Source organism: Mytilus californianus, unplaced genomic scaffold (genome assembly GCF_021869535.1).
Source record: "Mytilus californianus isolate M0D057914Y unplaced genomic scaffold, xbMytCali1.0.p SCAF_12, whole genome shotgun sequence".
NCBI classification, from domain to species: domain Eukaryota; kingdom Metazoa; phylum Mollusca; class Bivalvia; order Mytilida; family Mytilidae; genus Mytilus; species Mytilus californianus.
In genome coordinates, this window is record NW_026262604.1 from 62,618,740 (window position 1) to 62,646,137 (window position 27,398).

Here is a 27,398-nt window from a genome sequence, read left to right on the forward strand (position 1 = left end):
ATGTCCGTATTTCTCTGGCTTCTTCCATTACGAATTTCTTCAAAATGTCAAGTTCTGTTACATACGGTAAGGAAATACTACAGCGAAATAAGTTTAAATAGGTGAATTTAAGGAGAGAAAATATATGCATTATGAAATGATATGTTTAAACAATTATTTTATAGTCAACAAAAGAAATGTCATTCGCCAATTTTGTTTGTCAACGTGTAAAGTCACTTGCAGGTTCACTGCTTGTGTAACCCTTTAACACGTCGACTTATATCGCTTGCTGCTTCATGCATGGCATGCTTGTTTACTCTTCAGAGATTTAATTCTGATTTAAACAAGTGTAACCCAAATAAAACTTTCTTTAAAATTAAAGATAGGGAATAGCAAACCACAGAGTTTGAAAAGTGTTGGACTGCTGTAAATTATACCATAGCTAAACTATATATACTACTTGTTTGTTTTTATTGTTTATTTTTGTGTACTATATCATTTTTGTACTTACTTTATGAGGGCCCCAAGAACAGATTAGTGAAAGCTAATTAGGTTACCCTCTTGAAATAAAGAATAATATTATTATTATTAAGGGCATACGATACAGTAGAGATCCCTCGTTGATTTTTTCTTGAAATTTGGGTAGAAGGTCAATTTCGATGTGTACTTTTGAAATATGCAAAGAAAAATATACCTTCATGACTTACTTTTTGAGATAATTTGGTTCGAAATTTGCATATTTGAAGGAAAAACCCTGAAATTTCATAAATAAGGACTTTTAAGGAAAGTACCAATACTTTTGAACGAACAGTCATAATTTAACCGTGTTTTTTGTAAAATGTTCCCTTGATCCATGGCATCAGCATGTTGTAACAAGTTAACGGTTGAAATAAATAATTATATCCTAAATTCTTTTAATATAAGTGAAATAAAGAAGTTGAAAATATTTTTGCGTCTACACAGAAGTGCAGAAAAAAATTCTATCGTTGATTTTTTCTTAAAATTTTGGCGGAGCATTCTTGAAACAGAACTCGATCGATTGCAAAAGAAAAAACTGGGGGTCCATGTGCTTGTTTTTTCAATAAAAGCAATAAAACTTAATTTTTTATTGGCAAACGGGGCATTTGCCAATAAGGCGCCAAACTACGTTGGAATAAGTTTTATTCGCAAGATCCGTAGATCGTTCCCGCCGTTCACTATACTACGTTGTCAATTTCAGTGGTAGAGCCAAGGTGTTTTTTTTTTAAACCAATGATATTAATCATGAAAATTAATAAAGCTGGCTCCTCGTAAACATGATAGCATCATATTTGCCAAACCTTTATGAATTGTTACAAAACTTGGATAGAAAAAGTATTCTAGTAAATTACTTTTAGAAAAGAAATGTTCGAAAACAAAACAGATATATAGTTTTAATTATTCAAAAGACCCCGACATGACAAAATGTGCAACAATTATAAAGTAAGGGGAATGATATAAAAATAAGGACATTTGGTATGATTTCAAAAGAGACAAATATCAACCATAGTTCGAAAGAAGAAGACAAACGCTATTAAAGGTCACCCTACGGCCTTCAACACAAAAAAAAAAAGAAAAAGAAAAATCCACACCGTATAGTCAGCTTTAAAAGCCCCGACATGAAAATGTGAAATAATTCCAACAAGAAAACTAACTACCTACTCTATAGGCATTACATGAACACAAAATCATACCAACATTAAATCAGGTCAGCTCAGTCAATTACAGTGTAGTATAACATTTCATACAGCAGTCGATATAAGAGCATGAAATTTAATGATTCTGTATCAATAGATAAGTTACCTAAGCTTGTCTTCGGGATATTTTTTTTTTATTACGGTACATATAATCATTGAATTACTTGTCTGTATTATACCTTTAATCTAGGAGTGAGTGCAACCACATTGTTTGTCCGGTCCAACAAATATTTTGTTTCTTATCTGAGAAACTACTTTACAAAAAGACTTCGTATTTGGTCAGTTACTTAACATCAATGAGTTGCAACTCTGGTCTGTCAAATACCTAATTCCTGTGTGCCGATTTTTCTTTCTCAATATGTACATAGAGGATATGCTTAGCACATCAACGGGTGCGTTTTTGTTTTTGGTCTATAATACAGGGCTTATAACTGAGTCATTTTAACTGACAATTCTTCTTCATACACTTATATATTCCACGGGTTAAATTCTAAAAATGCCGTTAAACTCTTTAATGTACCTTTTCAAAGTCAGGAACAGTTAGATGCGCTGTCATTATTTATTACGTTTTTTGTCATTTTGTTGATAGTCTCTGTTAAAATTATCCGTACAATTCTCATTACGATTTAGAGATAGCCAAATGGTGAAGTTACTATATAAATTACTTATGTTTTTTTTTGTGTGTAGTTGGGTTTCTCTCTCATAGAGTCTTATGTTTTTCATATCTCTTATTCATTTCCTATATGAAATAACAGACATACAAAATTAAGAATGTGGATTTGATTTTTTTCCCATTCGAAGTTAATATTGTTGACTTCCTTATTAATGAATAAATATGACAATTCTCGTGATTTGGCCGATTTTCATTGCAGGTACTTTTTTCAAATTGGAGCAATCGGGAGTATGATGTCAGTGGATTTCCGCAAATGTGACTACATCTAAAACGACGTCGCGAAATGTAATCTTTCTTATTAGAAACATCGCGAAATTACAACGTTCTGATTAACAACGTCGCGAAAACAACACGAAAAGTTTTGAAAACTTTATTATCTGCCCCTGCTACTGTATCGTATGCCCTTAAACACTAGAACACACCCTAGACACGGGTCTGTTACTTAATTAAAGTACAGGTCTATGCCTTATTGTAGCCTGGATTTTTAGTATTTGTATTGTCATCTGATAAAAGTCATGCTGATTATAAGGGGCACAGTTTTCTCTGCTTTCAAATTCTTTCTGTTTTAACCTGTCCTGGTTCTCTAACTACAACCAGAAACTACATGTGACATATACTATTGGTATCGGTATCGAATTCGACCTAGAACTTGTTAATTATTGGTTATATTATGTGGAACACAAAAGGGCCTGGAATGATGTAATTTTTAATCAACACCATATTAGCAGTCAGGGGAATTACTGAAATAAGTGATTTATAAAACTACTTATTTGAGTAGCTAATTCGAAATTTTGTCACAAATTGTGATTTTGTAGTTTTACCAAAATTTTAAACATATAGGTTCAGATTGTATCTTATTATTAGTAAGATTGAAAAAAACAAACCTTTTTCTTCTTTTAAGTAGCAAGGTTTATGCCTTTGATGCAATCAATTAGCTGTAAATTCTATATTTGTTGAAAAAATGCTATAATGAAGGCTTTACATAATGAATTGATACTTTCTTAACAGATTTTTCCCAGCAGTGGGAGTATTTTTCCTGTAACATGTGTAAAATTGAAGGTTTCATCTTACAGATTATGTAAGATTATGTAATAAAATTTTACTGTTCGCGATCTAAATTTCACTGTTCAGGGGTGTTGAAATTAGTGGGGGTAATTAAAATAATAAAACAATGTTGCTTGTTTCTGAATCCCATTGTTTATACTGTATTATATTATATAGCATGTTTTGACTTATCGAATAAAATATTGTATAAACCAAAATAATAATACTTAAAGAAATGATTTTTTGGAAGAAAAATGAGGTATGATACTTAAACAAGTGATTTTCATGTCATTATCCCAGATTTAGTACAAGGTCATCAACTGACATGAACGGTCATCCTATCAACATGATTAACACAGAATCCAAGATGTTGGTTCTGATCATTTTAGCAACATAATTAGTCCCTCGATCATTAGTATTGTATATTTAAAGCTACAATAAAATTAAATCACTTAGTCTATTGATTTATTTGTACTACTTAAATAGGTGATTATTAAAGAAAAACAACTCTTACTTCCAACCTTTGTGGACATAATGTTACTTGAATCAGTGATTTAGAAAATCACTCATTGAAGTAAGTCCCCTGACTGTTAAAGAAAGACAACTCTTACTTCCAACATTTTTGTAAAAAAAATTTGTTTAACATTGTTTAAAAGTATTTATGAATCTGAACATTTTGTCACAATCCCAGAATCATAATTGTGTTACAACAGTAAAGTAATCTTGATAAATAAATTGTGTAAATAAAAGCACATAGCAATTTCTCTAAATATTAGAGCATACAGGATGAGCTAATCCTCCCATCATCTGATTATCATGATTATACTAAGTGACCATGAAGAATGGCTTAAAAATTAAAGAACAAAGAAATTATCAAACTTCCTCCTTTTCATTCATTCATCATGTTCATTCATAGACTTATACACTATATGTATGCTTTAAACTGTAAATATATTATCTTAAACATATTCTAGATATTAAAAAAAAAATCTTTTCTTGAACAAATGTTCATTTTCCTCTAACAGTATAATAAGATAATTAAAATACAGGTATATTAAAAAACACACTTTAATGCATGTTTCTATATTTATTTATTTGAAATAATTAATATAAAGATTTCTTGTGATGCTTCATTTGTTTTCTATACCATTTGGTACCCAACATTTTCCATTGTGTACCCATGATCAAAACCATTTCTTACCCTTCTGGCAAACTGTGTAATCCATTTCATACCTTATAGATTAATATGATTAAACACATGTTTACTATTTCGTATCATATATAAGTAAAATTGTAGAATTTTTGGGTCTCACTAATTAACAACAAGTATAGCAACAAGAAAAATAATTTAGTGACAAAAAATCTAAATATTAATTAAAAACCAATTATTCAAAGAACAATTGAAGGTCTTTCCACATCAATGTTCTAAATAATTGATAAGAAGCTACATCTGGTTTATTAAAACTACTATTGGTGTCCAATCATAGGTTTCTTCATACTGATTCAATACATATATGGTTTCTATAGCATTTTGCCTGAAATAAGGGAGATAATTGCCAACTTCCGGTTTAGAAAATGTGACTTCCAGTCTCATCTGATAGCTTTATTTACACTGATTCCAAAAATATATGGTTTATATATACTTTTGACTGTAAAAAGGGAGATAATTAGCTACTTCCGGTTTAGAAAATGTCACTTCCGGTCTCATAAGATAGCTTTATTCACACTGATTCCAAAAATATATAGTTTGTATATACTTATGCCTGTAATAAGGAAGATAATATGCTACTTCCGGTTTATAAAATGTCACTTCCTGTCTCAAATGATAGGTTAATGTATGACCATTCAAAATATATATGGTTTCTCTGTACTTTTACATGAAATAAGTGCAAAAATGACTACTTCCGGTTCACTCAAGGTCAATTCTGGTTGACATTTTTCAAGGTCATATGTCACCCAACATTTTGCAAAAGATCTTTTGGCTTTATCATGTACCAGTGTTCCCGCCTGCCCTAAATAGAAGGGTGGCCCGCCCTTGGTGCCCTTACCCACGCCCTTCTGCCCTCCAAAGTGAAAGAATGCACCCCTCTGCCTAATCAAAAAAATAAAATTTCCAATTTTCATATTTTCATGCCTACCGGCGTTTTCGGTAAAATTGTTACCTGATATTGTGTAACACTAATTTACTGACAATGGGATTAAGTTAAATGCCTCATGCTTTGGCAGTTTTATCACCTTTGTTAATGATTGTTTACTGCTAATTAGTGGATTTAAGATAATTGAACAAATACTAGATATTTAATACAGAATGAAATGTCCACATGTTATCTGTTTGTAATGTTGATGTACAGCATGTACACCAGAAAAAATTTATTTCAGTAGGCATAACATAAAAAATAAAATCTTAAACAATTTTAAAGGCATACATAGTTTTGACTTAATTGGTAAAAAATGTTTTGTTTCATAACAATGAATATGAAATTTAAAGAAGAATCAAAGAAATTAATTTGTACTTTGAACATAACAAGATTCACTTCCTGTTTTACTTCTTGTATTTTATAATCCTCCTGACATAGGAACACTCAACAAATTGATTTTTAACAATGATGGAGAAAAAAGTAACTGTTTTTTTTTCCCTTCTGCAATATATTATTGCATCAATATAATATGATCATCTCGTGTCTCACCTGTTATATTTATATAAAACTCCTTACTGAGGAGCACTTTGGTGTGCACTTAAAAATACTTTTTTGTAACAATTCAAATGATAATAAATATCTCTCAATAACATATTTACTATATGTTTGAACAAGTAATTTAAATATAGATAATTTAATTACATTAAACATTCAATTTTGCATGTATAACTCCATCTTTCAAAACTACTTGTTTATTTTTATAGACTGGTATAAGTTATAAAACATTCAAATTTCTGATGATTATTTTCCTTACCAAATGTACAAGTTAGTTAAGATTAACATCAAAATGATATGCTTTGCTTCATGGTATGATAATTTGATAAAAAAAAACAATTCTTACTGGAACCAACATCAAGAACACACTAATTTCTGAATATGGTTTAAATACAACTAATGTTCTCCAGCTGAGCCTAGCAATATTCAAGGTAATTTATACACTGTCCAACAGTGCCCTTAAAATCTGGGTTATAACGCTAAAGTGCCCTTTCAGACAACTAGCACCCTTCTGCCCTGAGATTCAAGCTGGAACACTGAATTGTACCAATCTGAGGAAATAATCAATTCACCTTAAAATAAAACATTTCAGGGGCAATACAATGTAACTCCAATAAGATGTCACTGGATTGTCTCAGACCAAATGTATCAATGTCATATCTTCATCACAATATAACAAACATTTTGCACTAGTTCTTTTATATATAACGTTAAAAATGTCAGAGAAAATGCAAAAAAAAGACAAAATTCAGAACATGACCTTGACCTTTGACCTTGACCTAATTTTCTGAGTTAGGATCCAAGGACCTCAAATAAAAAGACTATAGGTTTATACGGCTTACGGTTTATGAGTTACAAAAACTTTACGACAAACTTATTTGATAAAGGTAGATAACTCCTATAAAATTTCACCAGATCGCTTCGATCCAAATCAGCCAAAAATTCCTAAGGATGTAACGAACAAATATGAAAAAAATGTTGTTGTTATCTTTTTTGGTTATGGAGGAGGTACACTAACAAGAAAATCAGTGTTTGGGGAGATAACTCTTACAATAACAAGTCTTCGCCTTAACAAGATAAGTTTTAAAAGCGCAATAACTGTTCGATATAATATTCAAAGTATCTAAGCGACATCTTGCAAAACAACTTTATACCGCAAGAAAAGTGTTTGGGCGGAAGAAGAAAAAATAAAATTAAAAACCAATTGTTCTCTCAATTGAAGGTCTTTCCACATCAATTTTCAAAGTTATTGAAAAGAATCTAGTTCCGGTTTACTCAATGTTAAAATTGGCATCCAATCATAAGTTTCTTTATACTGATAGGATGAATAAATGGTTTCTATATACTTTTGAGAGAAATAAGGGAGATAATGTGCTACTTCTGGTGAAGTAAATGTCACTTCCGGTCTCATATGATAGCTTCTTTCACACTGATTCCATAAATATATAGTTTCTATATATTTTTGCATGTAGAACAGGAGATAATTGGCCACTTCCGGTTTAGCGAAAGTAATTTTAGTCTTGAGTGATAAGTCTATGTATCTCAGTCTTCACGATTAACTTTAAGATCTACAGGCCCGGGGCTCAATTTTTGGAAAATTTTAGTTAGATTCTGTTGGCCTGTAAATATGATTTTTACAGGCCCGAGAGCAATTTTACAAGCCTGGGCTGCTGGGCCTGTGGTTCAGCATGAAGTCTGGTATCTATATTACAAAATATATTGATTCTGAGTACGTTTATATGAAAAAAGTGCAAAAATAGCTACTTCCGGTTTTCTTAAGGTCACTTCGGGTTGCCATTTTTCAAGGTCATATGTCACCCAACCTTTTGGAAAAGGTCATATGGCTTTATAATGAACCAAGTTGAAGTTATATTCAAATAACCCTTATACTAAGACATTTCAGGGGCACTAACTCCTATAAGATGCCATTTAATTGTATCAGACTAAATGTAACATACATGTATCTTCATTTCACATGTTTCAATAAAGCAAACATTTTGCACTTGTTCTTTTATATGTATCTTTCAAAGTGTCAGAGAAAATGCAAAAACAAGCAAAAGTCACAATTGAGAACTTGACCTTGACTCCATTTTCTAAGTTGGGACCTAGGGGCCTGAAATAAAAAGATTCCAGGGTTATACGGTTAACGGTTTATGAGTTAAAAAACATACCAACAAATTTATTTGGTAAAGGTAGATAACTCCTATAAGATTTCATCGAATCGCTTCGATCCAAATTAGTCAAAAATTCCTGAGGATGTAACGAACAATTTAGAAAAAGAATTTTGTCGATATCTTTTTTTGTTACAAAGAAGATGCACACAACTTTTTTTTATTAATTTTTATTATTTATAACTTCCAATTTACAACATAATATACACAAATAATAACAATATATAATATATAAATCTATTGATATTATTTAATCAAATACATCTTTTTATTAGGAAGCAATTTTTTTTTTCAAATATACAAATATAAGATAAAGAGTAAAGCAGTCTGAACACCGGACAGAGAGAGAGAGAAATAGAGAGAGAAAGCGAGTGAGAGAGAATAGTGTGGTGAGTTTTCAATACAATTCATCTAGACATTGAATTATATTTTAGAATGGTAAATACAGCATTTTCATTTATAACATGTATAATATTAAATGTAAAGTATATACATTTTTGTACTTAACTAAGTAATCTATCAAAAATATTCCATTCTCTGAGAAACTGATGCTCACATTTGTTTTTCATAGCAATATATTTGTCAGTTGCATAAACATATTTCATGTTCTCTTTTACTGAGTTTGATGAAATATGTTTATGCAACTGACAAATATATTGCTATGAAAAACAAATGTGAGCATCAGATGCACACAACTTGATAAACAGTGAATAAGGAGATAACTCTTACAAAGAAAATTATTCGGATTAGCAGGGTGAAATTTAAAAGCGCATACATTGTATGATACAATATAAGAAATATCTAAGGGACATACTGCGAAACAAATATTTATCGCAAGATAAAAGTTTGGGGGAAAAAAAATAATAATAATAATAATCAGAAATAAAACAATAGGTCTTTCCACTTTTCAATAATTTAGCATTGTAGTAAGATCTTAAAATATTGTCTTCTTTGATACTTACATTCATTTTGTTTGTCAGTTAGAGGCCCTACTGAAAACATTTACTTATAACTACATAATAAACACATAACATTACACATTCCCTAATTTCAGTCAGTGGTACTACTTGTACAAGTAATTTTTATTTACTTGAAGAAGTAAATATTAATATACTTCTATAAGTAAATTTGTAGGATACTTATACAAGTGTATTTTATTTACTTGTATAGGTAAATAATTTTTTGGCTTAGTTATGTCCCTTAGACATTCAGATTTTTTTACTTATACAAGTAAAAAAGTCATCCTATCTTCTTTTCTTGAATTCTTAGGACTTCTTTGCTCTAATAGAATTTTTAGTTGTCTGTCCTTTGCAGATGTCTTTACTAATCATTTAAGTGTAATTTCATGGACAATAAAAATCCCATTTGTCTGTTATCTTCAGAACACTGCTCATTTACAAGCCCCCAAGGGGCAATTTTTGAAGGCCTTGCGCAAATACTTAAGATCTTTGCGCAATCAGTTTCTTTGTTGAATTAATGAGATGAAACATTGAACTCTAATAAAAAATTATGAGCTAACCTGAGAAAAATTGTTAAAGGCATGTTTTTACATCTAAAAACTTGAGAATATTTGTGGGATTGTAAAAAAAAATTACTTAAACAAGTAAATTTTCGAGAAAATTAAGGGGAGATTATTCAAACATTATAATTAACTTATATAAGTATATTTTATTTACTTCTTCAAGTAAATAAAGATTACTTGTACAAGTAGTACCCCTGACTGAATTTTGATTGGCTGAAAATGTCGTATTTTATTTTCATATAAAATGTAATATTTATACCCTTTTTGACATGTTTGATATTATTTGTGCTCTTGTATCACTTTAATCGTTGCTTTTATGATGCTGCATGCCTTTATGTTTTTTGTTTGTATACTGCTTGTACGTGTATATCATGTATATATATGCAGATATTTTATATAGTCGGTTGTATAAGAGCTCTTTAGAGCTCATGTTTCATTTTGTTTTGTATATGTGCCGATTTTAGATAGAATCTAATTACTAACTTACTCTTTGTAATAAGATTTAGGGGTGTTGGTGACTGAGTGGTATAAGTATTGTTCAACTACCATGACTTCTGTATCTATAGCTTGTCAACACTGACATGATTGAGGTTGTGAGTTCCAACCCGGTGAGGCAGTTGGATTCAACTCCAATCTTAATTGGACTAGGATTGTCAATTTTCCTGCTGAAGGTCAGTGGTTTTATCTGGGGACTGACTTACTCCATTTGTACTCCTCCGCCAATAAAAACTGACCTCCAGGAAAAAGCCAATAGTGCTATAAGTGGGGTTAAACACCAATCAATCAATCAATTCAATAAGATTTCTAAAGGGTCATCTAAAAGAACATTTGTAGGTTACATTGGTTTGTACCTATTTTTCTTTCTGTTTACAGCTCTTCAGAAACATGGCCATACACTTCTCAAGAAAATATTACCAACCACATCATTGCTATGTAGAAATTATGCAGAAAGGTAGGTATAAGATGAAAAAAAAAGGCTGCTACTTATAATAGCTATCTGACAGGAGACGTACTGAATTAAGTGATTTAAAAATCACTTAGATTAGTACATGTAGTAATGAATGTTGAAATAATTGAGAAGTAAATTAGTGTGATTAGCAATATTTTTGATCAGAAAAAAAACATCTGTTAAATAAAAACAATAAGTTGATAAACTGAACATTTACACATTTTGTTTTGATAAACTTGTGAAAGTAACAGAAATGCACTTCTTGGGCAAATAATTGTTTCACTATATCACTGTATATCACATACATGACATATTGATATGATTTTTCAAAAGTTTTACTACAAAATCAATTAATTAGATTTTCCTCATACCCTGTAACTTTATGCTTAAGAACATGAAGAACAATAAATAATAAAAAATAAGGATATGTGGTATGATTGCATAAGAACCAACTTTCCACTAAAAGAAAGGGGGACAAGGATGTGAACAACTACAGGTCAATGTACGGCCTTCAACAATGAGCAAAACCAAAACATTATACTGACCTGTAACAGCCAATGGATGACAAAACTAAGAAACATTTCTTTCATGTCATGCTCTATGCTCATTTTAACATGGGTAGCCAACACAACATTTGATTATTTGGGTAGGCGGGTGCATCTTGGTAGCTGCATGGCTATAGTGGAATCTGTTTTCTTTTAATTAATGCCAAATGAATTGCACTATTATTTTACAGGAAGCCAAAGACAGGTATTTTGATGTTAAACATGGGAGGACCAGAGAACACTGATGATGTTGGATTCTTCCTCAATAATCTGTTCATGGATAAAGATCTGATACCCCTACCTGCTCAAAGGTAAGAATTAAAGGAGATGATGGATTCTCCCTCAATAATCTGTTCATGGATAAAGATCTGATACCCCTACCTGCTCAAAGGTAAGAATTAAAGGAGATGATGGATTCTCCCTCAATCATCTATACATGGATAAAGATCTGATACCCCTACCTGCTCAAAGGTAAGAATTAAAGGAGATGATGGATTCTCCCTCAATAATCTGTTCATGGATAAAGATCTGATACCCCTACCTGCTCAGAGGTAAGAATTAAAGGAGATGATGGATTCTCCCTCAACAATCTGTTCATGGATAAAGATCTGATACCCCTACCTGCTCAAAGGTAAGAATTAAAGGAGATGATGGATTCTCCCTCAATAATCTATACATGGATAAAGATCTGATACCCCTACCTGCTCAGAGGTAAGAATTAAAGGAGATGATGGATTCTCCCTCAACAATCTGTTCATGGATAAAGATCTGATTCCCCTACCTGCTCAAAGGTAAGAAAGGAGATGATGGATTCTCCCTCAACAATCTGTTCATGGATAAAGATCTGATACCCCTACCTGCTCAAAGGTAAGAATTAAAGGAGATGATGGATTCTCCCTCAATAATCTGTTCATGGATAAAGATCTGATACCCCTACCTGCTCAAAGGTAAGAATTAAAGGAGATGATGGATTCTCCCTCAACAATCTGTTCATGGATAAAGATCTGATACCCCTACCTGCTCAAAGGTAAGAAAGGAGATGATGGATTCTCCCTCAACAATCTGTTCATGGATAAAGATCTGATACCCCTACCTGCTCAAAGGTAAGAATTAAAGGAGATGATGGATTCTCCCTCAATAATCTGTTCATGGATAAAGATCTGATACCCCTACCTGCTCAAAGGTAAGAATTAAAGGAGATGATGGATTCTCCCTCAATAATCTATACATGGATAAAGATCTGATACCCCTACCTGCTCAAAGGTAAGAATTAAAGGAGATGATGGATTCTCCCTCAATAATCTGTTCATGGATAAATATCTGATACCCCTACCTGCTCAAAGGTAAGAATTAAAGGAGATGATGGATTCTCCCTCAATAATCTATACATGGATAAAGATCTGATACCCCTACCTGCTCAAAGGTACGAATTAAAGGAGATGATGGATTCTCCCTCAATAATCTATACATGGATGAAGATCTGATACCCCTACCTGCTCAAAGGTACGAATTAAAGGAGATGATGGATTCTCCCTCAATAATCTGTTCATGGATAAAGATCTGATACCCCTACCTGCTCAAAGGTATGAATTAAAGGAGATGATGGATTCTCCCTAAATAAATATTCATGGATAAAGATCTGATACCCCTACCTGCTCAAAGGTAAGAATTAAAGGAGATGATGGATTCTCCCTCAATAATATGTTCATGGATAAAGATCTGATACCCCTACCTGCTCAAAGGTAAGAATTAAAAGAGATGATGGATTCTCCCTCAATAATCTGTTCATGGATAAAGATCTGATACCCCTACCTGCTCAAAGGTAAGAATTAAAGGAGATGATGGATTCTCCCTCAATAATCTATACATGGATAAAGATCTGATACCCCTACCTGCTCAAAGGTAAGAATTCAAGGAGATGATGGATTCTCCCTCAATAATCTGTTCATGGATAAAGATCTGATACCCCTACCTGCTCAAAGGTAAGAATTAAAGGAGATGATGGATTCTCCCTCAAAAATCTATTCATAGATAAAGATCTGATACCCCTACCTGCTCAGAGGTAAGAATTAAAGGAGATGATGGATTCTCTCTCAGAAATCTATTCATGGATAACGGTCTGATACCCCTACCTGCTCAAAGGTAAGAATTAAATGAGATGATGGATTCTCCCTCAATAATCTGTTCAAGGATAAAGATCTGATACCCCTACTTGCTCAAACATGTCAAAGGTAAGAATTAAAGGAGATGTTGGGTTATTCCTCAATACTGTAAATTCAGTAATTATTGCGTGCAGTTATTATTTGAGTTTCAGGAAAATCTTCATACAGATATATGTATCAGATATCAGAATGCGAGTTCTTATTATTGTGATACTCAACCAGTCGCATTATTCACATTAATAAAAACCTTGCAATAATTTCTGAATTTACAGAAATCTCTTCATGGATAAAGATCTAATGGTCTTACCTGCTCAAAGGTAAGCATTAATAAAATATCAGGTAAATGTCAAGATGACAGTAACCAAACAACAAAGAAACAAACAATATACCAAGGAAAATGTACAATAGACAATATAGGTCTAAGGACAAGTGTACTTATGAAAACTAAAATGAAAAAGAGGGCAATTACTCATCAATTTACATCTGATTTGTGAATTTTTCTCTTATTCTAACAATATCATTATTTTTAACACAGGAAGGCAATTTAACACAGGAACACACATATTTGCATTTCAAAACCAACAATAAGTTTCAGTTATTGCTAGCATTTATTAACCTGATTAATGCAATTGTTAATTACTGAATAAAACTATCTAATAAATAAATGCCATTTCAGGAAAGGCTGCATTAGGATATTATGTTATTGACAGTTTCAATTATCTTCATGTACTAATATTCAAATAAATAAAAATCAAGAATTTCAGAATTTGAGTTAGTCTATTTTCATGATTTTAGTTTAAATAAGTGGTTTATTCAACATTCTTACATTGTTTAAAATGTACACATAATGTAGCTGTTAACTAGTAATCTGTATACAGTTTAATGACTGTACAGGTACATGTTGGTACAGGTATTTATAATCTTGTCAGACATGGAATGTCTGTTTCCAGTGGAATTTCTGTTTGTGTTATTATACCCCACGCAACGAGTTGCGGAGGGTATAATGTTTTTGACCCCTCCGTCCGTCTGTCCGTCAGTCCTGTTTCTTGTCATCGCAACTCCTCTCAAACCACACAACAGAATTTCACAAAACCTTTTTAGATAATAAGGACATACTATGTAGTTGTGCATATCGACAGGAAATTACGATTCAATGCTTTTTCTAGGAGTTATACTCCTTTGAACTTATTTACTTTAATGTACTACTGCAACAGTTTGTCATCGCAACTCCTCTCAAACCACACAACAGAATTTCATGAAACCTTTTCAGATAATAAGGACATACTACGTATATGTGCATATCGACAGGAAATTACGATTCAATTTTTTTTCCTGGAGTTATGCCCCTTTGAACTTATTTGCCCAATATACAACTGCAACCTTTTGTCATCGCAACTCCTCTCAAACCTCACAACAGAATTTCATGAAACCTTTTCAGATAATAAGGACATACTACGTAGATGTGCATATCGACAGGAAATTACGATTCTTTTTTTTTCCAGGAGTTACGCCCCTTTGAACTTATTTGCCCTATATACTACTGCAACCTTTTGTCATCCCAACTCCTCTCAAACCACACAACAGAATTTCATGAAATTGTGTAGATAATAAGGACATACTATGTAGATGTGCATATTGACAGGAAATTATGATTCAATTTTTTTTTCTTACACTTATTTTATTTCTCCAATGACAATGTGGGGATGTGGGGTATGTGAGCGCGCTCACTAAGGTTCTTTCGTGATTAAAAAAAATCAGACATTTAAAATGTACTGTCTATAATTTAAATAATTGTAAAAAAGATGTAATTTGTTTGCAATACAGCAGAGATGGCTGCTTCTTCTCATCATCATCATCATCATACATTTTACAAAATGTATATGATATTTCAACTCGCAACAATTTTACGTTTCTTTGGTTTTATAACAATTCTTTTATTGTGAGCTTTCATACATTATTAAAGATTTACCTAAAACAGTGGTTTTATCTTTTAACATAGTTATAAGTTACCATATGATTTGAATGGTAAAATCCGATTCAATATAAAAAAAAAGGAGATATGGTATGATTGCCAATGAAACTATCCTCCAAAGTTCAAATGCAGCGGGTGTAAGCAATTAAAGGTAACCGTACGCCCTTCAACAATGTTCTGTATGCTTTGATGTAAATGAAGCTTGGAATATATCAGAACTTTATACTTTGATATATCTGTTTATTTAGTCGACTGGCTCCTTTGATAGCAAAAAGACGGACACCAAAAATACAGGAGCAGTACAGAAAGATTGGAGGTGGTTCACCAATCAGGCAATGGACAGAAACCCAGGGAAAAGGCATGGTGGAAATTCTGGATAGGATTAGTCCCGAAACAGGTGTGGAAAATAAACATATACACAATTTAGGTTTAATTTCCTTGATATGACAATATATGGTGAATTCATGTTTTGACAAAATATGGTACTTTTGTTTTATAGATAAAATATGATATCTGTAAATTTTTTGCTGTTTCATGGAATTTACTTTAACAACTATCTCTGCTTCATGGAAAGGTAATCTATCATATTATACAGTATACTAAGTTTGATTCAGTCACCTGTGGTCACGTAATGCTGGTGACTGGAGATGATTCAGTCACTTGTGGTCATGTAATGCTGGTGACTGGAGATGATTCAGTCACTTGTGGTCATGTAATGCTGGTGATTGGAGATGATTCAGTCACTTGTGGTCACATAATGCTGGTGAATGGAGATGATTCAGTCACTTGTGGTCACGTAATGCTGATGACTGGAGATGATTCAGTCACTTGTGGTCATGTAATGCTGGTGACTGGAGATGATTCAGTCACTTGTGGTCACGTAATGCTGGTGATTGGAGATGATTCAGTCACTTGTGGTCATGTAATGCTGGTGGCTGGAGATGATTCAGTCACTTGTGGTCATGTAATGCTGGTGATTGGAGATAAATAAACTCATCATAGATACCAGTATTGAAACTCTGTATTTGCGCCAGATGCACATTTCGTCTGCAAAAGACTCATCAGAGATGCTCGAATTAAAAAAAGTTAAAAAGGCCAAATAAAGTATGAAGTTGAAGAGCACTGAGGACCAAAAATTCCTGAGGTAGAAAAGCCTTAGTATTTCAAAAATGTAAAGTGGAGATGATTCAGTCACTTTTGGTCATGTAATCAGGAGATGATTCAGTCCGCAATGTCCCTCAGTTTTTATATACAATAGACAGGACCTTACATTATACTGTTTTTACTCAAAATAACTGGTAATCACCAAAGTTCACTGTGATTCACTCAAAATTAGGCGAATTTTTAACCAACTCATCTCATGTACTGTATAGCAGTTATTTTATTCCAAATATCAGAAATTAGATTGTTATTTTTCAGCACCACACAAATTTTATGTAGGATTTCGCTATGTACGACCATTAACAGAGGATGCAATTGATGCCATGGATGCGTAAGTATGAAAATTGTGAAAGAGATTACATTTCAACAGAAAGATCTTCTTTCTGATCTAAATTATCATGTGACTAGAAATGACAGGAAGTACTTTTACTGGAGGACTTTATATCATGTTTGTAATCTTGCATTACATACTAAAAACCCATATTATCTCAGGTTCATGAATTTATCATTTTTATACGATAAAATTTTTTTGGGATCGTATAATGGTATGATGCCGTCGTCGTCTGAAGACACATTGGTTTCCGGACAAGAACTTTAGTGTAAGTGAATGGATCTCTATGAAATTTTTCAGGAAGGTTCAATACCACAAAAGGAAGGTTGGGATTGATTTTGGGGATGATGGTCCCAACCGTTTAGGAATAAGGGGCCCAAAAGGGGCCCAAAACAAGCATTTTTCTAGTTTCAGGATAATAACTTGTGTAAAAGTATTTCTATTGCTCTGAAATTGTACCACAATGTTTAATACCACAAAAAATTTAGGGGTTATGGGGCCAACAGTTTAGGAATTAGGGGCCAAAAACAAGCATTTTTTCTAGTTTCCAGACAATAACTTGTGTGTAGGTGTATGGATCTTTCTGACATTGTACCACAAGGTTCCATATCACAAAGGGAAGGCTGGGATTGAGTTTGGGGTTAATTGCCCAAAACATGTAGGAATTAGGGGCCAAAAAAGGACCAAAAACAAGCATTTTTCTAGTTTCCAGACAATAACTTGTGTTTAAGTGTATGGATCTCTCTGAAATTGTACTACAAGGTTCCATACTACAATGGAAAGGCTGGGATTGAGTTTTGGGGTTATTGCTCCAAGGGGGGTTTCAAAAAGTTGGGAGGGGGGGGATTTTTTTTTCCAATTTTTTTAGGGGATTCATATTTTTTTTTCAAAATTTTTCAAATTTTGAATTTTTGAAAAGTTTCAAGGAAATCTTCAATTGCACAGTATTTTGCAATAGATTTGTAAGATCTTTGACCACATTTATTTTATGTCAGAAACCTATATTATGTCAAAAATTTGATGACAATCAAGTTCAGATAGTATCAAGCTTGAATATTGTGTCCAAATTTTCCTCAACTGTTCAGGGTTCGACCTCTGCGGTCGTATCAGGCTGCAATCAGCGAAGCATTTTATTAAACATTACATTGAACAACTGATTGAAAATTTTTCCATTTATTTAAAAAAAAAATTGTTATTTTTATTGTTGATTTTGAAGGCCATAAAAAACAACAATTTTTTTTAAATCAGACAAATATTACTGAATATGATACATTATAGCACAGTGTTGAAGCTAGTTTTGTTAGACCTGATCCTATGATATCATGGATATCAATTAGTTGGAGAGCAAATAAAGTATTCACTTAAAAATCTCTCCAGAAAAAGACTTACTTCATAAGAGAAAACAGAAGGAAAGGAAATGACAATACAATGTTTTATCTTGTGTGTCATATTTATGATAGCTGTGGATTTATTATTATTCATAGGAATCCAATATTAGTGGATTTTGTGGGTTCGGATGAGCAACACATTTAAATATTCAATGAAGTATACATTTTATATATGCTTGTATGAGGACTTTGGCAATACCACGAAATCAAATTTCCATGAACACACAATTTTTATCAATCCATGAAAATTGTTACGCACAAACAAAAAAATTAATGTACAGTATCTGTTATACCAAATATCTGCACTTCCCTAAGTATGAATAAAGGAGGTTGTGGTATATGCCAGTGAGACAATAACCAACAGCACAAAAGCATGAAACATCTAGAGATCAACATTAAGAAAGTTCCTAGATATGTAGTTTGTTCAGCTCTTAAGACTTAATTTAATTGATATTATATAAAATGTTCAATCAATATCAAATTACCTCAATGACATAACCATTTAGATATAAATATACCATGATAACTAAAGGCAATCCTTAGACAATGTTTCTTATTTTAATTTTGTTCAAGCTATGTTAGCCAAAAGTGCTGAAATGCCATTAAACACCAACAGTCAATCAACCAATCTAATCTTTGATCAGCATCATGCCATGTTTTTTTTCTTTATTATCAGTGATGGGATAGAAAGAGCTGTTGCTTTTACCCAGTACCCACAATACAGCTGTTCAACAACAGGAAGTAGTTTGAATGCCTTATATCGTTATACTACAACAAAGAAGGGTCTACCTAGTACAATGGTTTGGAGTGTGATAGACAGATGGCCAACGCATTCAGGACTAGTTGATGTATGTTTACTTTTCAAAAGTGATTTTATACTAACAGTTCTCATGAGTATTAAAATAAGGAGATGTGGTATGATTGTCAATGAGACAACTATCCACCATCTACCAAATGATGCGGATGTAATCAACTAAAGGTGGATGCAGGGCATTCAACAATGAGAAAAACCTATATTGTATAGTACTCTATAAAAGACCTGGACATAACATGACAAAATATAATTCAAAAGAGAAAACCAAGGGCCTTATTTTTTTGTAAAAACAATATGACAGACAGCAACCAATAACAACAACCTCTGAATTACAGGCTCCTGACTATGGACAGTCACAATGAGGCTGGGTAATATTCCAGAAAGATAACATATGGTGTGTCAGGAGGCACTTTTATTATCACATAAGCCATATAATTTCGACCACCTCATTGGCTTTGTGGTAGCATGCCTTGTGCTGGAGGTTATCAATGGTCAAATTTCTGACTTGATCAAGCAAAAGACTTTGAAATTTGTGTTTGTTCTTCTTTGCTGTTATTTAGGAATAAGTGCAGAGACCGGTTGTGTCTGAATTCTAAAAGTTTTTTTGTAAGGCTTGGTGTTTACGTGTTTATCCTCATGTACCACATGATCAATAGTGAAATACCTTTAATTTAATTCACATTTAAGTTATGATTGACTGAAATAAAACATCTATCTTTTTAGGCGTTTGCAGATGTTATACAGAAAGAATTAGACAGATTTACACCAGAACAAAGAGATGATGTTGTCATATTGTTCTCTGCTCATTCCTTGCCTATGTCGGTAATAATTTGCATATTTATTTTTTTGCCAATCCTTTCTCACACTGGTGACAAAGTAAATACTATCTTCTGCCAAAACTATTTCAGTAATTATAGTATATTTACTATTAAATTATGTTCATGCTTTGCCTGTGTCATAGCTACTATTTCCTGCCTATTCATTGCCTATTTCTTGAACCAAATCATTGCCTTTTGCAATAATTGAGAGATATTCTTTTTTGCCCATGGTATAGCATAAAATTTGAATTAATTGAGACTTAGATTATACAATTTTGGTTAAGTTGTCGTATATTAAACTATCCAATAAGAGTTTATAGATTGCTTTCGTTTTCATCCATGTTTTTTTAAAGGCATTGCAATAACTAATAATGGCAAATGTAACTGATAAATAAGCCACCAAGAATAGCAATTACCAAAAATATTGGACCATACAATAGACAACGGTAACCACCAACAGCAAACAAAACATGATCCAGATAGCCTGACATGAACAAAACATGATCCAGATAGCCTGACATGAACAAAACATGATCCAGATAGCCTGACATAAACAAAACATGATCCAGATAGCCTGACATGAACAAAACATGATCCAGATAGCCTGACACGAACAAAACATGATCCAGATAGCTTAACATGAACAAAACATGATCCAGATAGCCTGACATGAACAAAACATGATCCAGATAGCTTAACATGAACAAAACATGATCCAGATAGCCTGACATGAACAAAACATGATCCAGATAGCTTAACATGAACAAAACATGATCCAGATAACCTGACATGAACAAAACATGATCCAGATAGCTTAACATGAACAAAACATGATCCAGATAGCCTGACATAAACAAAATGTGATGATGTTAAACCAGCTTTATGTGTGCATAAACCTCCTCTTTTCCCTTTATAGGCAATATGACTTAAAAGTTAAACCTACAAAATTTTTAAAGTAAAACACACTGAGCTACCAGAAGAATAAAAAAGTAACTTGAACAAGAATATTTAAGATGGCATAAAATTTGGAAAGCAGGGCCAAATATTACATTTATTTGTAGGTTTTAGTCCATAAAATAATTTTAAAGTCAAGAAGAGGCCTTTTTAGTGGTAAATTATAAACTAAAAAATATATAGCATGAAATGTAAAAAAAAATTGAAACAGAACCTATACAAAAATACCATCACATGTAAAAAAGAAATAAATCTTGCAAAAGTTATACAGAAAAGGGAATTACAAGAATTTATGCACTGTGTTTTGAATTTGTAGGTTGTGAACAGAGGTGATCCCTACCCAGCAGAAGTTGGTTCTACTGTTAACCGTGTTATGGAAAAACTAGGTCACTGTAACCAATATAGGCTTGTCTGGCAGTCTAAGGTATGAGACATTTATGCAAAAGAAATTTAAAACACTGTTGGGTATACTCATCTGAGCTAGTTACCATGAGCCAGTTACCAAACAGGAGGCAATCTCAATAATTATGAAAATAAGAAGATGTGGTATTACCAAATTACACAGAAATTAACAACAATATGTCACCATACCGCCTCCAACATTGAGCAAAAGTCATACCACATAGTCAGCTATAAAAGGCCCCTAAAATGACAAATGTAAAAAAAATTCAAACGAGACAAATAATGTCTAAATTTATGCACAAAATAATGAATGAAAAATAATATGATACACAGTAAACTGATCCTGATTTTGGACAGGCACATACAGAATGTGGCAGGTTTAAACATGTTTGAAGGTGCCAACCCACCCCCTAACCTCGGACAGTGGTGTAACTGTGCAACATATAAGAACAAACTATAAAAATCAGTTGAAAAAGGCTGAACTCATCAGATGGATAAAAATAGAAATACATCTAACAATAACACAAAATGTACGTTCAATTTGCATTAATTTAAACAAACAGGCCAAGTTATGTCCTAACTTGTCTTTGTCAACCAGAGGACTTATATATACAAATTTGCTCTAATTTCTGGTAATTTGTAGGTTGGACCAATGCCATGGCTTGGGCCACAAACAGACGCAGCTATAGAAGGTCTAGCTAAAAATAAGAGAAAGAACGTCTTGTTGGTGCCTATTGCTTTTACTAGCGATCATATAGAAACATTACATGAGTTAGATCTGGAATATGCAGAGGAACTTGGTGCTAAAGTAAGTTTGTTACAAATCTATAATACACTTCTGATTATTTATGATTTTTTAAATGATGGGCCAACATTACACTTAAATGTAAATTCATAAAACTTGAAAAAAAAAGAAATTTAAAACATCACATAATTTTTCTTATACTATTAATGGGTAATTCAGAATTTCTTGCAGTTTTTCTATTTATTATAAAAATTGACAGGATCAGTTTCTCAAAAATTAAGATAAAATTTAAATTTTGAGAGCATTATTTGTATGCTTTATTTCTTGAAAACCCTATGATTAACCTTACATTTTTGTCCCTTGTTCAACAATCAATATCACTAATGCAAGCAAAAAGAAATATATGACCAGCCTAATACTTGTCATGCAAAAATATGCTATGAATTAATTTTATGCACATGTTTTCTTTTTAGCTCACCTGGCGTCCGTCGTCCGGCGTCGTCGGCGTTAACTTTTTACATTTTGAACTTCTTCTAGAGAACCACTGAATGGAATGAAACCAAACATGGCATGAATGTTCTTTTTGAGGTGCTGACCAAGTGTTGTTACTTTGTAGCGGATCCATCATCCAAGATGGCCGCCAGCGGGGGACTTAGTTTAACATAGGACCCTATATGAACTACATACAAATGTCTTCTTTTAGAGAACCACTGAATGGAATGAAACCAAACATGGTATGAATGTTCCTTATGAGGTGCTGACCGAGTGTTGTTACTTTGAAGCCGATCCATAATCCAAGATAGCCGCCAGCAGGGGACTTAGTTTAACATGGGACCCTATGGGAAATACATACAAATGTCTTCTTTTAGAGAACCACTGAATGGAATGAAACAAAACATGGCATAAATGTTCCTTATGAGGTGCTGACCAAGTGTTGTTACTATGAAGCCGATCCATAATCCAAGATGGCCGCCAGCAGGGGACTTAGTTTAACATTGGACCCTATTGGAAATACAAACAAATGTCTTTTTTTAGAGAACCACTGAATGGAACGAAACCAAACATGGCATGAATGTTTCTTATGAGGTGCTGACTGAGTGTTGTTACTTTGAAGCTGATCCATAATCCAAGATGGCCTCCAGCGGGGGACTTAGTTTAACATGGGACCCTATGGGAAATACATACAAACGTCTTCTTTTAGAGAACCACTGAATGGAATGAAACCAAACATGGCAAGAATGTTCCTTATGAGGTGCTGACCAAGTGTTGTTACTTTGAAGCTGATCCATCATCCAAGATGGCCGCCAGCGGGGGACTTAGTTTAACATAGGAGCCTATGGGAAATACATACAAATGTCTTCTTTTAGAGAACCACTGAATGCAATGAAACCAAACATGGCATGAATGTTCCTTATGAGGTGCTGACTAAATGTTGTTACTATGAAGCCGATCCATAATCTAAGATGGCTGCCAGTGGAGGACTTAGTTTAACATAGGACCCTATGAGAAATACGTACAAATGTTTTCTTTTAGAGAACCATTGAATGGAATGAAACCAAACATGGCATGCATGTTCCTTTTGAGGTGCTGACCAAGTGTTGTTACTTTAAAGCTGATCCTTCATCCATGATGGCTACCAGATGGGGACAATGTTTAACAAAGGACCCTATGGACAATACATACAAATGTCTTTTTTTAGAGAACCACATACTGAATGGATTGAAACCAAACATGGCATGAATGTTCCTTATGAGGTGCTGACTAAGTTTTGTTACTTTGAAATTGATCCTTCATCCATGATGGCCGCCAATGGGGGGACTTCCTTGAACATAAGACCCTATGGGAAATACATACAAATGCTTCTTCTAGAGGTGCACTGAATGGAATGAAACCAAAACATGGCATAAATGTTTCTTATGAGGTGCTGATTAAGTGTTGCTACTTTGTTGCCGATTTACTGTTCAAGATGGCCACCAGGATTTTTTATTAAATTACAGGACCAATATTAAACCAAATTTGGCCTCACTCATTATTAGGGTATCTGTTATGATTTTAATCTATTTTTACATGATTTCCAAAACCAAAGTAGAATCAGGTGAGCGACACAGGCTCTTGAGAGCCTCTAGTTTTGGTTAGCATATGCTCACAGTTTACTGCATGCATTTTCTGAATTATCAGTTTTTAATGCTCTTCAAGTTTGTATTTGATTAGGCTACTGTTGAGTCTTGAGGTCAAGGAACAGTAAATGAGCTATGTGACATTTTTTTCTGATCCATAAAATTTTGGATACAACCTTTCCTCGTTGAACTATAATAGAAAATCTAAAAAATAATGCATTTATCTCTTTTATTGTCTGAAATTTTACTGATTGAATTCCTTCAAAATAGATGAACATTTGTATAGTAAGCACATAAAATCGGTGAAAAAACCTTCTTAAATTTGTCTTAAAATCATCTAATCTCTAATTTCTACTCCATAGAATTTTCTTTAAAAACTATATGTTGTTGATACATAAATTTCCGTTTTAATGATATACAATAACCATATGGTCACTGACTTCGTTTTTTTTTCAAATAATCAATCTGTTACCTAGTTGGTAGTGAAAAACCTCAAAAATTAACATTTTATGGCCTGCAACACGATGACGTTACGATATTTTCGACGTTTTGTGGTGTTTTTCCACATACAACACCACTTTGAATGATGTATACTATAAAAACGAAGTCGGTGACCCTATCATTATTTTACATCATTATAAAGGAAATTTCTACATCAACAACATATAGTTTTTCAAGAAAAATCTATGGAGTAGATTTAAAGATTTTATGATTTTAAGACAAATGTACGCATTTTTTTTGGCTGATATTTTGTGCTTTCTATACAAATGTTTACCTATTTTGAAGGAATTCAATCAGTAATATTTCAAATGATATAAGAGATAAGTGCATTATTTTTTTGATTTTCAGTTATAGTTCAAGGAGCCAAGGTTGTATGCAAAAGTTTAGCAATATCTTTGACATAGCCCGTTTACTGTAACTTGACCTTAAATTGCAAGCGAGTTTATTCATACATGAAAAGTAGAAATAAATGTTATACTGTTAATGTGAAAAGAACGCACTCGGTCAGATGCTCTGTAAAATGCACCCTATATAGACATGATTTTTTTTTTATTTCAGCATAAAATGAATATAAGAAGAGCTTCAGCTATGAATGATAATCCTATATTTATAGAGGTAAGATTCGATATACACTAATATTTAGGATTGGTTAAGTAACTTGCACTTATTTGAAGCAGTTCAATCAAACCAAAGACTCTAAAATTAGTATTCACTGCTTCTATTATAAGCACCAGCATAATGATTCTGGGTTGACATTTCTATTTTAGATAACTACTTGGTTAACTTGAATGTTATAAATCAGACTCAGAACAAGTACAGAGTTATGTTCACATGGTATTGACTAGAATATGCATGCATATTAATGCAGTAGACAGTAAACAATCAATCCATGTGTCTTATTTTATTTGTCAAAGTTATCACTTGGGCCTTGGTGGCCAAGTCGTCTAAGTAGTTCAACTATTGTAACACTAGCCTGTCAACACTGGTTTTTTTTTTTGAGTTTGTATCCCGCACATGGTAGGTGTGTTTTACTCCCATCTTAATTGACTAGGATTGTCACTTTTTCTGCCTTCGGCTTCCTCCAACATAGAAACATGACTGCCACAAAATAACCAATACTGCTGAAAGAGGCATTAATCAAGCAATCAAAACTATCACACATTTTATATGTATACAATTTACAAACTGTTATTAACAGATAATGCACAAACCCTGGAAACACACTAAAAACTATTTTGTGTAAAGATCTGTAATTTTTATGATTTCCTAATTTGATTCTTTCAAATAAATAAAGTAAAAACTGACCATGAGGGAGTTTGTAACTAAGAGTTGGATCATTAGATTTCTGTATTATTAAATGAATTTGATGAAGAAAAATTGAGATAGTGGATTGGCATTTACATTTTGCCGATGTGTTATTTTTTTTATTCCATTTCAGGCCCAAGCTAATTTAGTGAAAGATCATTTGGCATCAAATATCGCTTGTTCTAAACAGTTATTGCTACGATGTCCATTGTGTGTTAACGGGACATGTGGAAAGACAAAAGCTTTCTTTGCAAGTCAACAGGAGCTATTGGATGAAATGAAATCTCAGGAAAAATCAAGAGCTGTTTCATCAGCTTAATTTAGATACCAACTTTGTTGAAGATTTGTTATACTATAAATTACTTATACTGTGGTTAAATATGTTATTGAATTTTTATTTCCTGATACTCAGGATTCATTTATTTTCGTATATATGATTTTGTGGTTTTGCCAAAGTTTGCATATAACCTGATAGAAAATTTGTAATTTGTTGAACATTTAAATTCGTGGTTCACCTGTACCCATGAATACAATGAAAACTGGTATACAACGAATAATAATGAATCCACTGTAGGTGAACAAATGTCAAAATTGTTATCCTGGCCTCATTCTTATTGTTACATATTTAATTTGAAACTTTAACAAATATTATAGGAATTAGTATCATAGAAATAATTAATTTTCAATGGCTTTTGTAAACACACTTTTAAAAAGGGCTAATATATTCAACTTATTTCAGTGTTTAATATTGTGCTGATGAGGACATGTAATAAGGATATTATTTTGCTTCCCCTTTTGAAAAGAAACAAATTTAAATATTAAGAATAAAATCTTTCAATCATGATATTAACATAAATTCAAAATGAATTGATTTTTATACGACTGCAAAAATATTTTGGGGATCGTATAATGCTATCATGTCGTCGTCATTGTCGTCCGAAGACATTTGGTTTCAGGACAATCACTTAAGTTTCAGTGTATGGATCTCTTTGAAATATAAGCAAAAGGTTCAATACCACAAAAGGAAGGTTATGATAGTTTTTGGGGGTGATGGTTCCGACCGTTTATGAATTAAGGGCCAAAAAGGGGCCCAAAACAAGCATTTTTCTAGTTTCAGGACAATAACTTGTGTATAAGTATTTTGATTGCTCTGAAATTGTACCACAAGGTTCAATATCACAATCGAAGGTAATCGGGGGTAATTGCCCGAACCGTTCAGGAATTAGGGACCAAAAAGGGTCTAAAACAAGCATTTTTCTAGTTTTCAGACAATAACTCGTGTTTAAGTGTATTGACGTCTCTTAAACTGCACATTTCACAAAAAGAAAAGTTTACTTCAAATGTTATTTTTTGTTGGAAAAGGGGGGGGGAGGTTAAAACAAAATTGGGGGGGGGGGGGGGGGGGGGGGTAAAAAAAAATTTTATCCACAAGATTTA

The 27,398-nt window shown here is 32.8% G+C and overlaps 1 protein-coding gene across 15 annotated transcripts; it reads left to right on the forward strand.

Moving 5' to 3' along the window:
* On the forward strand, nt 1–27,145 carry LOC127722158 (ferrochelatase, mitochondrial-like). 15 transcript variants are annotated; one of them, XM_052229012.1, is made up of 11 exons: nt 1–66; nt 10,671–10,749; nt 11,483–11,602; nt 15,674–15,822; nt 16,845–16,917; nt 18,982–19,153; nt 19,843–19,941; nt 21,208–21,315; nt 21,937–22,101; nt 25,215–25,271; nt 26,095–27,145. In XM_052229012.1, exons 1-11 carry the CDS (start codon nt 45–47, stop codon nt 26,278–26,280), a joined length of 1,230 nt encoding a protein of 409 aa, XP_052084972.1. In that variant the 5' UTR covers nt 1–44; the 3' UTR covers nt 26,281–27,145. The 15 variants fall into 15 exon arrangements, with proteins under 15 accessions (XP_052084972.1, XP_052084976.1, XP_052084980.1 ...); XM_052229016.1 differs by lacking the exons at nt 1–66; nt 10,671–10,749; nt 11,483–11,602 and adding an exon at nt 11,610–11,682; XM_052229020.1 differs by lacking the exons at nt 1–66; nt 10,671–10,749; nt 11,483–11,602 and adding an exon at nt 11,770–11,922.
* The last annotated feature ends 253 nt before the right edge of the window (nt 27,146–27,398 follow it).